Raw genomic sequence first — 12,820 nt, 5'->3', positions numbered from 1 at the left:
GTAACCAGTGTCATATAACAGAACAAATATACATGCAGTTCAATATTTATTACAATATATAGAGACATTCATTGCTTTGTATTAATAGACTTAGCTACAAAAAACATTTTTTTTAGATTGTTAAAGGTCATACTTGCACATTTACTTTTATGAATGTATTTAGAGATAATGAATCAGGGACATATTCAGATTTATGGATTTACCAAACACTAATTGTATACTTTGGTTTTGATCATATTATCATACAGAACAACATTCCCACTCTCTAAACTTTTAGAAACTCAAAGATGTGATTTCTTTGAATGCTTTTTAATCCATATTGATTTAAGTCCCGGAGGGGTGTTATAGCTTTAACCGATATTATTGAGTTCATGGCTTGTACAACATATTTTGTAATTATTTGCTGTGTTTCGTGACAGTCTGACTGTCTGTTTTAATTGAATGGCCAGGACTCCCTTTTAAAAGAGGTTTTTCTCAATGGGATCTTTCCTGGTTAAATTTTTTTTTTTTAATTATATGATTTGTCTGATGAGCATAAAAACAAAATCCTCAGTTTTATGCAGCACCAATCACATCTATGCTTTTTGTATATTTTAGCCATTGTTTATACATTCAGTTACAAAGGTTAGCTTCATGGATGTCTTTCCCTGTCCTCTGAGGTCCCTCATGAAATGATGAAACTGCTCCAGTCAGCACATAAGTTTCTAACTTCAAGGATGTGTATCAGGCAGCAGGCGCTGACTGCACACGCAGCTTCTTATAGCCCACATGTGAGGTGTTATAATCCTTTCAATGTCGTCTAATCAGTGTGGGTGTGTGTTTGACATCTTACAGGGTCATCTGCAAGCTCCTGGCCTCTAAGAGCGAGAGTATCCGGGTCCAGGCTCTCAAAGTCCTGGGCTACTTCCTCAAACACCTTGGTCACAAGTCAGTACCTCTTTGTCTCTGTGCTTTATGTCTGCTATAGTTCTTAATGTGGCATTAGTGCTTAATGAATCACTGAAATCAGGGAGCACTTAAAGCATCTTTTTTTCTGTCACAACTAAAACACAAATACTGCATCAGGATGAGAGTGAAAGGCCTTGCACTGAGGTCTGAGTGTAAAGAAACACTCTGCAGTAAAAACTGCAGCAGTGCAGCCTCCAGTGAGCCTCACAACCACTGTTTGTTTGTGTGTGTGCGCGCAGCCATAATGTCCTCATCATCAAGTCCAGGTGGAATAATCATTTCGACAGTGTGAACTGGCAGGGAGGTGGAACCTTGATGAGCAGCAATGAATGCTGGGGGATTTCATCGTCCCGTGTGACACACACACACACACACACACACACACACATCTGACTGCTCGACATGGGAGCAAGCTGCCAAGCTGCACCTGAGCCCTGCACCTTCAGTCCCCCACCTACTTAACATCTGCCTGCACGGCTGCCTCTTTAAGTTTGCACACTTAATCCTTTTTTATATGAATTCTATATAAATAATACATTTGATATTGATTCAGATGGTCGTTTACACACAATACAGCCAAACATTTCAACCTGTGAAAGATATTTCAAGGTATTATTTAGCATTTTTCATGTGATTTACTGATAATCTGATGATTTATTGTCTTAAAAAACAGGATGAAAAACTCTTATGTCATTTTGGATCTCATAGATTAGAATATGACCAGTCAGAGACGATGTCACATCTAATAAACAGCTGTTTTAGTAGAGATACTGCTTGCCGTTCCCACTCGGCGAGGGTTAATAGCTACCCTTGACAAATCAAATTTTCTGCAGCGTTTCTGCAACATCAACAGGGTGTCACTTAGCCGCAAATGAGCTGTTGTGGATGAGATTTACAGTGCTGTGTTTCTCAGTGATTCACCAGTGAGCTCACCAGCTGATGGAGATCTGAGACTTCATTTGAGATTTAATTTAAGATTTCAGAGTAAGAGCGCGTGTTTTTAATCGCAGTCATGGTGATGTCTTATTACGACCGAGCTTCACAGACACAGTGCAATCATTTCAGTCCGAAGTCTGACATTGGTTTTATATTTCCTGTTGTCAAGGCGGTTGGACCTGGACTGTCAAAAACAATTTTCACTCTGTGTAAAATGTAATTATTCAGTTAGAGTAGAGAGTAAAATTAGAAACTCATTAAACTGACTGTAAAAACTAATTAAAGCATGATAATGGGAGCTAAATGATTTGTTAGGAATCTACATGTGTGATTGGGTATTGTGCAAACTTGACTTCATTTCAGGTTTCTAATGACCTGGTTACAGTCAGGAATGTCCAGGAGCTTTGAGCGTTATTCATTTCATTCAATTTAAAAAAATACTCAAAGTTAGCCAGCCCTGATTTTTGAGCCTCTCCAGTTAAAAGCCTCTTAGAAACACAATTTTCTCCCACTGGCAATGTTAATAGCCAAAACTTAATCATTTGCAGCCATATGAGCGTGGCCTCAGCGGCTCCCGCGGCGCTCTCTTAATGCCTTTTGTTAATTCCTCTTGTTGGTATTCATTTATCGTCCTCTTTGCTCCCATCGTAGCTGACAGGGCCACATGGTGCCACCTGCCAATATCAGATCATCATCAGGCCGGTGGCGATCAATGTCAAGTTCAACTGTCATAAAATCTGTTATGAACGGCAAACTGCGTGTGTGTGTGTGTCTGTGTGTGTCTGTGTGTGTGTATCATTGCAGGAGGAAGGTAGAGATCATGCACACACACAGTCTGTTCACACTGCTGGGGGAGAGGCTGATGATGCACACCAACACCGTCTCCATCACCACCTACAACACTCTGTATGAGGTAAGTGATTGTTTGGCACTTCCATTGACACGCTGCGTCACTATAGCAACGTACCTGAAGCGATGCCCCCCCCCCTTCTCTTTTTTTTGTCATTCTATTTTGAGCCGTCACATTTCTCCTGATTGTCGTGGCATTTAATTGACGGCTGTTCATGTTTTTTCCGTCTGTGCAGATTCTGACAGAGCAGGTCTGCACTCAGGTAGTGCACAAACCACACCCTGAGCCCGATTCCACCGTCAAGATCCAAAATCCCAGTGAGTACTTAAAGAAACACTGTGGCTTTCATCTGTCTGTCTCTGTGCGTCCTCTGCTCAGCCAATAATGCGGCGTTGTTTTAATGCGAGTAAACAAACCACAAAGCCTGAATCAGAATACGACAGTGCTGCCATCTCCTGCTTATTGATCTGCCTCACTCTCTCCTCTCTCACGTTTCCTTTCCCTCATTCAAAATGCTCTTTTTATATTTGTTTCGTCTCCTTCCTCTCCTCATTGCCTGTTGTTTCGCCTCCCATCCAGTGATTTTAAAAGTAGTGGCCACCCTGCTGAAGAATTCCTCTCCCAGCGCTGAGCTGATGGAAGTCAGGAGACTCTTCCTCTCCGACATGATCAAACTCTTCAGCAACAGCCGCGAAAACCGACGGTAAGAGCATGCAAATGACTACGCCTCCATTTACTGGAGTACATGCCATTTGCCTCTTACAGTCGTCATTATATTTTGATATTACGCTCGCGCCGCAGCCCGGCTCACATGCAGTGTTTGTTGTTGCGTACCAGCTGCCTGCTGCAGTGCTCCGTGTGGCAGGACTGGATGTTCTCCCTCGGTTACATCAACCCCAAGAACCCAGAGGAGCAGAAAATCACTGAGATGGTGTACAACATCTTCAGGATCCTGCTCTACCACGCCATCAAATACGAATGGGGAGGGTGGAGGGTCTGGGTGGATACCCTGTCCATCGCACACTCCAAGGTGAGTGCGGGATACACATTGTCAATAAACAGCTGCTGTACAGTGCTTTGTGTGTTTGGTGGTATATTTCTGTCAGACTTGTGAATGAATGGACAAACAAAGATGGTAATTAATTCACAGTAAACGTCATATTCTGGCTCCTCTCCACACTCACCGATCATACATGAAGAAATCCATTAATCTGGAGACAGATACACCAATTTACCCATCAAGAGACTAGAATGCCATGCAGCCACATTCTATTTTTTATGTTTAAGGACTGATTGTCTTACTGTCACTGTGAGTGATGTCAAAACTCCAAATTACAACAATCAGTTGTGGACAAAGATAAGGAAGGTTGACAGAGTAACGAGGTTGATGACTGCTTAATTCCACTGATGATCACAGATAAATGAATCAATATACTGTAGGGTTAAGGTGCTGGTTAGGTCGGTTGGGGTCAGCCCTTGTATGAAGGCTCGGTCCTTGCTGCAGCAACTCGGGGTTCGAATCCAACCTGCAGTCCTTTGCTGCGTGTCGTCCCGCTCTCTCAGTCCCCATTTTCCTGTTACCCTTCAGCTGATTGATTGAACCAAAAATAAACACGTAGTACGGAGGATATTGATATTGAGTGAAGCTAAAAGATGAGTATTGAAAGTATGGATTTGTACATGCCGCCTGTCGTCGATGGTAATTCTTTGCTCAGTGACCTGCAGTGCCCAGAAAAAAAAAAAAGCCGACATGACTCATACGATTTAATAGATCCTTTTCATTATTGATTGACTCTATTCACTGGTGGAAACTTAACTCACCCATTTTCCCACAGCAGTGCAAAGAGAGAGAGCAGTATGGATGACGGTCTAATAGCCCCGTTAGGCTAGTGTCCCAGTTTTATCCCTCCAGCTTTTAGTACAGATGATCTAGGAGCCCCATAAGGACTACCTGCTGGAGAAGTTATTAATGTTAAGGTTCTTTTTTTTTTTTTGTTCTGATCACATCACCAATTATATCTCCACCCTGTGTCGCAGGTGACCTACGAAGCCCATAAAGAGTACTTGGCGAAGATGTACGAAGAGTACCAGCGTCAGGAGGAGGAGAACATGAAGAAGGGGAAGAAAGGCTCCGTGTCCACCATCTCTGGGCTCTCTGCCACGCCCGCCCCGGTTGTCAACGGAAACCTGGAGATTGACGACAACTCCCAGACACAGACGCCTGAGAGCGAGGCGGAGTACAGCGAGGGTGCTGGCGGAGACTCGCGGAACCTCCTCGCTGAAGGCGCCGTGAAGAGACCCAATGGAGAGGCCCTGACGCCCGGGGAGCAGGGTGCTGGTCCTGGGGTGAGGGTGGAGGTCCATGACCTGTTGGTAGACATTAAAGCAGAGAAGGTAGAAGCCACAGAGGTGAAGTTGGACGACTTGGACTTGTCTCCAGAAGGCCTTAGTGGGAGTGTAGGTGGAGGAGGTGGGGGAGGAATAGAGAACGGACCTCTGGTAGAGGTGGACTCTCTCCTGGACAGTGCTTACTGCGCTGTAGTTCAAAAACTGAACGGGAACCTGGCACCGAAAGATGACACGCCAGGCTCAGGGGTGGGGATCGGGTCAAGCCTGGGGCTTTCAGGAGTCAGCCTGGAGGATGATGGGAACATGGGTCCACTCATCACGCTGGCTGACGAGAAGGACAGTGTCCCAAGCAACAACGGATTTCTCTTCAGCAAGGTACGATGCTACATAAAGATTACTGTCACTGATTACTTCAATCGTCCACTAATGACCACCAATGCTGCACCTCTAAAACTTCTTAGTCTTTCCCCTAATACAGTTGTTTGTTGTCTTCGTGTTCATCTCTTCCAGGTTGATGAGAAGCTGCTTCCAGCTCTGGCAGCCACAGATCCCCTCGTACTCCCAAGTCCAGACCAGCCCGCTCCATCCGGCCCAGTGCCAGCTCATTCCACCACCAGCGCCAGCGATGACCTCAGCCTGCTGGCCCACATGACTAGCTGCGGTTCTGACTTAACGCACACCCAGAGCCACACATCTGGGGAACTTCCAGAGGACGGACCCTTCAAAATCCAGAGCCCTCTTGCTGACATCAGCTCCATCGCTGAGGCTGAGAGCCAATCCCAGATCCAGGGAGCCTCTAGGCCAGATTTCCCAGAGGGAGAGGGCACATCCGGGGCGGAGGGAGAGGCTGCTGGGCTTAAGACCGGAGGAGACACAGCCAGCACCACCTCTGATACAGAGAGGTCAGATGACGGGAAAGACAAAGACACAAAGAAGATCCAGACAACTGCAACCACACAGGTGTGTTACCATGTACATGTGTGTGCAAATCTGCAAGATGCTGGCTCCCTCAGATTATCTGGGCTGCACGAGTGACTGCACACACATGAACTAAGTTCCTCCTATAGCTCAGTGAATACAGAGAATCTTCTGTGGTTTCTCTTAAAAAACTGAATTTCATAATGGTACGTGTGCCGACTTTTTAATGACTCTTTGCTCCTGCAGGCCCTCCATGGTCGCACCGCGGCCCAGCTGGAGCGGGACCTGCGTGTTGACCTGGGTTTCAGGGGCATGCCCATGACGGAGGAGCAGCGCCGGCAGTTCAGCCCCGGCCCACGCACAACCATGTTCCGCATCCCAGAGTTCAAGTGGTCTCCAATGCATCAGAGGTTGCTCACTGACCTGCTGTTCGCCCTGGAGACTGACGTCCACGTGTGGAGGAGGTGAGTCTCTTTGGTTTCTGTCGTTTGTTTAGCTCATACTATTAGCTCAGGTGTTACAAGATAAGATGCTCAAGATATTAAAAAATGAAGTGATATCTCTGAAGTCTCACTTTTAAAGCTGCATGTTGTGTTTATTTTTCATTTCAGCCACTCCACCAAGTCAGTGATGGATTTCGTCAACAGCAACGAGAACATCATCTTCGTCCACAACACCATCCACCTCATTTCTCAGATGGTGGACAACATCATCATCGCCTGTGGAGGCATCCTGCCTCTCCTGTCTGCTGCCACCTCCCCTTCTGTAAGTGGCTCTACTCCGCCCCTCTGTGGTGGGAGGAGAAACTGCAGGTCAACAGCTGCCTCATAGGCTTTGTAACGCAGGCGTTAACGCCGAAACCGACTTTGAGGAGCAAGATTCTCCCTCGCGCTCAGGGCAGCGTTGATCCTATAGGATTGAATAAGTTAAAGAATTTGTTTTGTCTTTTATATTTTGTAGCTTTTTTTTTTTATCAAAAACGACGTCAGAAGTCTGAAAGGGTGAATTTAATACTTGCAAAAAGGTTTAGTTGATTAGTTAGTTTAGTTTGGCCTTGAATTAAAAGATGACTTAAACTCCCTGGATTCCTCTCCTCTGTATCTCCATGTCTAACAGTCAATCTAACACTTCTTGTGCAGTATTTTGAACCTTTATTTGAACTTTGTTCTAACCCTTTTTATTAACAGCCTTTATTTCATTTGATAGTTTGATAATCTATTATTTTAATCATCTTTCTTTTGTTCTTTTCCTCTCTGTGTTACATGTTTCCTGTGTATTTTTCTTGTCTTTGTTGTCTCTGTTTTTGTCTGTGTTTGCATGTGCAGAGTTCTAAGAGTAGTGCCAACACTGTAAGTCGCAGTTTCTTCCTCTCTTTCTACTCTACTAATACTTTGCTCTGGTTTATTTACCATTGTGACCGACACTAAACCTTGCTTGTCTGACATCCATAGTGTTTCTATTTGTTGTGCTCTTTTGCTGCTAATCAATACCCCCTTATACTGTTTGTATCATCTGTAGGTATGCATTGATCTCTCTGCGTAGGTGTATCTAGTTCTTAAAGTTATAAGGACTAGATATATTGAACTGGATACACTTTGTATAACATTCTAACACTGTTAGAATGTTATACAAATAAGGGGGATTAAACTGGACTAAAAGGCCAAGAGGTGGATTTAATAATAGAAAATATATTTAGAGATGAAAATGGTATATTTTATGAGAGTTTTCCAAAAACTCCTTGGGGGTTGCATCTGCTAAGCCTGTCCCATTTGTATCAACACTAAAGAGGGCAGGAGGAGCCGGACCCCAGAGGGGGTCAAAGGGAGAGGAGGTGACCCCTGTTCCTGGGGGAGGAGGCCCAGGGGGAGAGGTGCGTAAAAAAAGAGCCTGAGACTCCCACCATCACCAGAAGAGCTAAGAGCACCAACCCCAAGCCCTTCTGTCCTCACCTTGTGTGTCTGTTATTCCCCAAATGTCCGTGCTCGCTCGCTCAGACGAGTCTCCAGACGCTTTGCACTTGTTCGATTTTCCACAGCCGTGCACGTCCTGCTTACTGAAGCAGAGACACAGCAAACCACACACTTGGTTTGATTGCAAGTTTAAAGCCCTGCTATGCTGCCTGCAGTTTGATTTTCAGTAGAGATACACTGACAAACCTGGTCCTTAGGTTTTTGTAAACAGAAGAGGACTTGTATGAAACACATTTGGTTAGCTTCACCTGTCTCTACACTGCTACTGTTACTGCTAACAGGCCACACTGCTACTGTCACAATCCCACTGTTACCATTACCTGTGTGTCATCAGGCTGTACTTCCTCTGTGTTGTGTAGAACACCTCATGTTGCCAGATTTCATCATATAAGTATGTATTCCACCCAACCAGCATGATACTCAAAGGTTGCTTTTCCTGTTTGTTGGCACAATCAGCCGTGACTGTTGGGGTCAGACCCAGCTGCATACATTTTCTAAAGGTTACTTCTATTGTTTAAAAAAAGAGGTGCCTTCAGTGTTTCACCACCTTTCTGAAAACCAATGAGACAGCATCCACTTCATTGTGTTTCACATGCCAGCATTTCACCGGATAACCTGCGAGCGTGTGTGTGTGTGTATTCCTCCTCCCTCCTTCCTGCAGACGGAGTTGGAGAACATTGAGGCGACGCAAGGCATGTCTTCAGAGACGGCGGTCACCTTCCTGTCTCGTCTCATGGCCATGGTGGACGTCCTGGTGTTCGCCAGCTCTCTTAACTTCAGCGAGATCGAAGCTGAGAAGAACATGTCGTCAGGAGGGCTGATGAGGCAGTGCCTCCGCCTGGGTGTGTGCTAGTTTGATTTCATTATGATTCCTCTGTTTATTATTCTTTTTATTCACAGGTTATTCTATAAAATGTCAGAATAGCAAAGATATCCGTCATATTTTCTCAGAACCTTTTTTTGTCTAAAACTCCACTACTTCACATTTACAAGTGGAAGATTAGTGAGTTTTGCTAAATAAATGACATAGTTTTATCTTAATTGGCTAATTGATTAATAAACTAATTTATACAGCACTACTGTTGACAAGGTTAACAACAGATCTCTAGCTCAATAGGTAGGAGTGCGTGCCCCATGTACGAAGGCTCGGTCCTACACTGTAAAAAAAAAAAATATCTGCGGTAAACTGTATGGTAAAATACCGGCAGCTGTGGTTGCCAGAACTTTACCGTAATAAATACAGTATCACCTTTTCTAATATTACGGTAACAGGATATTGTTACTGTGGATTTTACAGTTAATCTTGGTGGTTTTTTTTCCATATTTTACCATATAATTACAAGTTTTTCCCCTCAAAGAAATGCTGTTTTGCCATAAAATATTACAGTGTAGCTGCAGTGGCCCAGAGTTTGATTCAAACCAGTGGACACACACCCTCGCTTGTTGTGTCATCCCCCTCCTCTCTCTCCCTGCTTTTCCTGTCACTCTTCAGCTGTATCTGTCAAATAAAGCTTGAAAAAAAAGCCCATAAGACATCTTTAAAAGATTCTCCCAGTTGATGTGCATACTGAAAATGTGTCATATTTTCTTGTGATTTCTCAGTCGTGAACTATTAAATTATTTTGTGCACCTGCTTATGCCAGTCTATAACAGGGTTTCATCTCAACGATTCAAATGTACATATGCTTAAAGAAAATTTGTAGCGGAGCCAGAAAACAGAAGCCGACAAACAATCTGCAGGATTTATACGTGCTTTAACCTTTCGGGTTTGTAAAGAGAAATGCTGTGACTCCTATAAATCTCCCTCCAGTGTGTAATACTTACAGCGTTCACCTTTGTGTCCATCAGTATGCTGCGTGGCAGTGAGGAACTGTCTGGAATGTCGGCAGAGACAGAGAGATCGGAGCTGCAAGTCCTCCTTAACCAGCAGCAAGTCACAGGACAGCCTCCACAGTGCCTCCACCACCAGCAAGGTACCCCCCCCCACACACACACACACACACACACACACACGCGCACACACAGGAATCAAACACCAATCTGACACAGAAACATGCATATGTATGATACACCACGTCTGACACCCCGTCTTCCATATTTAGCAGGATCCAGACAGACTGCTGCAGGATGTGGACATCAATCGTCTCCGAGCCGTGGTTTTTAGAGATGTGGTAAGACGTAGTGTTTGTGTGTATTTTTTAGTGTGTACAGGATGTGTGTGTTGTTTGTGCTGAATAAATGGCGTGTGTTATTGCTCTGTAGGATGACAGTAAGCAGGCTCAGTTCCTGGCGCTGGCCGTCGTCTACTTCATCTCGGTTCTCATGGTATCGAAGTACCGGGATATTTTGGAACCCCAGCGGGAGATTGGCAGGTCGACCAGCCTATCAGGGAGAAGCATCCGCCACGAGATCAACTCCCCGACCAGCACAGGTGATTCTTTTGTTCTCCTGCTGCAAAATTCTCAATATTAGGTTGTAATCTCAGACAGCGGTGACTCATCATTGTAGTGCTGGCATAGTGAATACAGGCCTCAGGAAATCAACAATTCTTACACAAGAATATGAGATTAGAGGGAGAAAAAAGAGAAAATAGCTGAGAATGAAATATTAAAAATAGACAGTATGTTGTGGAATCTCTTGACACTGCATTTGACAAAAAGATTGTTTGTGTGTATATCTCTTTATGCTCATAAAATCACATTTCATCTTCATCTTTCTTCCCCCGTTCCTTCAGAGCACCCATCCACAGCATTCTCCGACCGTGACAAGCAGACCCCCACCCCTGTGGACGACTCTCCCCGGGCCGGCCTCCCCCACACAGACTCAGGCATTGGAGAGGAGGGCCACGTGGCCGGATCCCTGAACGGCTCGGAGATGGGTCTGGGGCTCGGCCTCGGCCTGGTGGGGAGAGAGACGGACAGAGACAGAGACAGAGACATGGGAGGAGGAGTAGGAGGTGTTGGTGGGGGAGGAGGCACAGATCTGTTGTGCAGCCTGTCTGATGTTAGGAGGTCACAGGAGAGCCTTCTGGATTCTCCCCACAACCCCGGCTCCACCCCCAACTCCAGCCAAGCTCCGCCTTCGTCCATCTCCAGCATAAGCCAAACTAACAAAGGCATCAATGTCAAGGTGTGTGTGTGTGTGTGTGCGTGTGTGCTCCTTTGAGTGAGGTTATATAAGGCTATGTGTTTTTAAAATATGCACCTTGTTATGACACATTTGTTATTTCATAGTTTACTGCTGGAAAATGTGTTTTGCTAAGCCCGCGTTGAAAACCAAATTTACAACGTCACGGTGCCCTTTTAAGAAAACTAACATAATTAGTCAAGCCAGTGAACTCCTCACAGCCTGTGCAGCTCCAGTCCTGTAGTCACCGTCTCTCCCTCTCTCTCTCTCTCTCTCTCTGAAATGCAGGAGATCCTGAAGAGTTTGGTGGCGGCTCCAGTCGATGGAGGGGATCTGGGACAGGAGTCCGGGCCCACACCCTATCACCCAGACCCTGCCCTGAAGACGCACCCCATGCTGCCCATGCAGTTCCACTCCTTCGACAGGTCAGTTCACGTTTGACCTGCAGGGGCGGGAAGAACAGACAGAGACAGTGAAGCCTGACACATCCGTCTATGAATTGATTTTTTTCCAGCCATTACTGATCTTTCGCAGACGTGCGTTAGCGTGCTTTTATTTGTCAAATTGCTGAGGCACAGAATCGATTATTTGATTTGTATTTAGAAAATGATTCTCTCTTTGAACAAAGCTCTTTGGGTGGTAACGTTTACAGGATTTACAAGCATAAATAATGCGCTTGACTTGCCGGCAGTAACATTGATTTTTTTTGTTGTTGTAATGAAACTCCAATAAGAAAAGCATAAAAATGTGAATTCAGCACAATGGCTTGTTAGCACTTTCTAACACTTACTGTGCAGTCTGTGTTTGAGAGCAGACACATTTAGTTTGAGAATTCAATCTGAAGAGACAGTAAGAATGATTTGTTTTCAGCTGCAGTGATATCATAAAAAATGAAACATGACTGAGACACGCGTCGATTCAATTCCTTCATCCCGATCTCGACATTGATTCTAGACAAAAATCTCACAGGCACGGAGATATCGGTGCTGAATAATAAAATCGTTGGACGTGGCAGGACATCAAGAGAGGCTCAAATCGTCCTGTCTTTTCCAAACTGTTAACATGTAGACTCTCCACTGAGTGATGACCTGCTTCTGTGTGCCGTGCATCACTTAGTCTCCTTGATCCTGCCCTGTGGCAGTGCTTGAGAGCTCGGTTATTGATTGAAGACGATATGCATAATAGATCATGGACGACTCTATCTCCATCTCCAGAGATGTCAGTCCGATGTATCAGTCTGTCCGACTGCTGCAGACAGACTGATACATTCAGCCCATCAGCCCATATAAATGAACACAGTTTCTAAATTTCTAAATTTGACTCACATGCTTGCAATGTTGACTTTTTAGAAAAAAAAAATCTGATTTTATTGTGCTACATATTGAGGAATACAATATTAATGGCACCTTATATGTTTTATGGGATGACACCCTGTTGAAACCGTTCAGTCAGACAGCTCACCCTCTGTGGAATGTTTTTTGGGTTGAGGACTAGGCTTCAGCTTCATCCCTCCCCATACACAGAGATATTGAGGAGTGATGAGCAAATATCTTAAAGCCCTTATAGCCCGGGGCACCTCAGTAGCTTACCTGGTAGAGCATACACCCCGTGTATTAAGGCTAACCGCAGTGACCTGGGTTTGATTCCTTTGCTGCACGTTGCCCCCTCTGAATTTCACCCTTCATCTCTCCAGCTCTATCAGTCAGTCTGCAGGTGGTGAGTG

General features: G+C 44.9%; 1 protein-coding gene across 11 annotated transcripts in view; it reads left to right on the top strand.

Annotated features, from left to right (window-relative positions):
• The window catches only part of nbeaa (neurobeachin a), a 90,975-nt gene that overhangs the window by 58,515 nt on the left and 19,640 nt on the right, over positions 1-12,820 (top strand). For 7 of the 11 annotated variants that reach the window (XM_019275766.2, XM_019275765.2, XM_019275760.2 and 4 more), the window contains exons 17-33: positions 835-927; positions 2,689-2,797; positions 2,970-3,051; positions 3,314-3,437; positions 3,572-3,764; positions 4,772-5,458; positions 5,594-6,043; positions 6,248-6,465; positions 6,613-6,766; positions 7,327-7,350; positions 7,788-7,871; positions 8,633-8,813; positions 9,820-9,944; positions 10,074-10,142; positions 10,234-10,402; positions 10,706-11,100; positions 11,386-11,522. In XM_019275766.2, coding sequence (XP_019131311.1) covers positions 835-927; positions 2,689-2,797; positions 2,970-3,051; positions 3,314-3,437; positions 3,572-3,764; positions 4,772-5,458; positions 5,594-6,043; positions 6,248-6,465; positions 6,613-6,766; positions 7,327-7,350; positions 7,788-7,871; positions 8,633-8,813; positions 9,820-9,944; positions 10,074-10,142; positions 10,234-10,402; positions 10,706-11,100; positions 11,386-11,522 — 3,294 coding nt within the window. The remainder of the gene's footprint in view (positions 1-834; positions 928-2,688; positions 2,798-2,969; positions 3,052-3,313; positions 3,438-3,571; positions 3,765-4,771; positions 5,459-5,593; positions 6,044-6,247; positions 6,466-6,612; positions 6,767-7,326; positions 7,351-7,787; positions 7,872-8,632; positions 8,814-9,819; positions 9,945-10,073; positions 10,143-10,233; positions 10,403-10,705; positions 11,101-11,385; positions 11,523-12,820) is intronic. The other 4 variants (XM_019275767.2, XM_019275762.2, XM_019275758.2 and 1 more) reach the window with 3 other exon arrangements.

This window comes from Larimichthys crocea, chromosome II (genome assembly GCF_000972845.2).
Source record: "Larimichthys crocea isolate SSNF chromosome II, L_crocea_2.0, whole genome shotgun sequence".
Classification (NCBI taxonomy): Eukaryota; Metazoa; Chordata; class Actinopteri; family Sciaenidae; genus Larimichthys; species Larimichthys crocea.
This window is presented reverse-complemented; position numbering and strand designations above follow the sequence as displayed.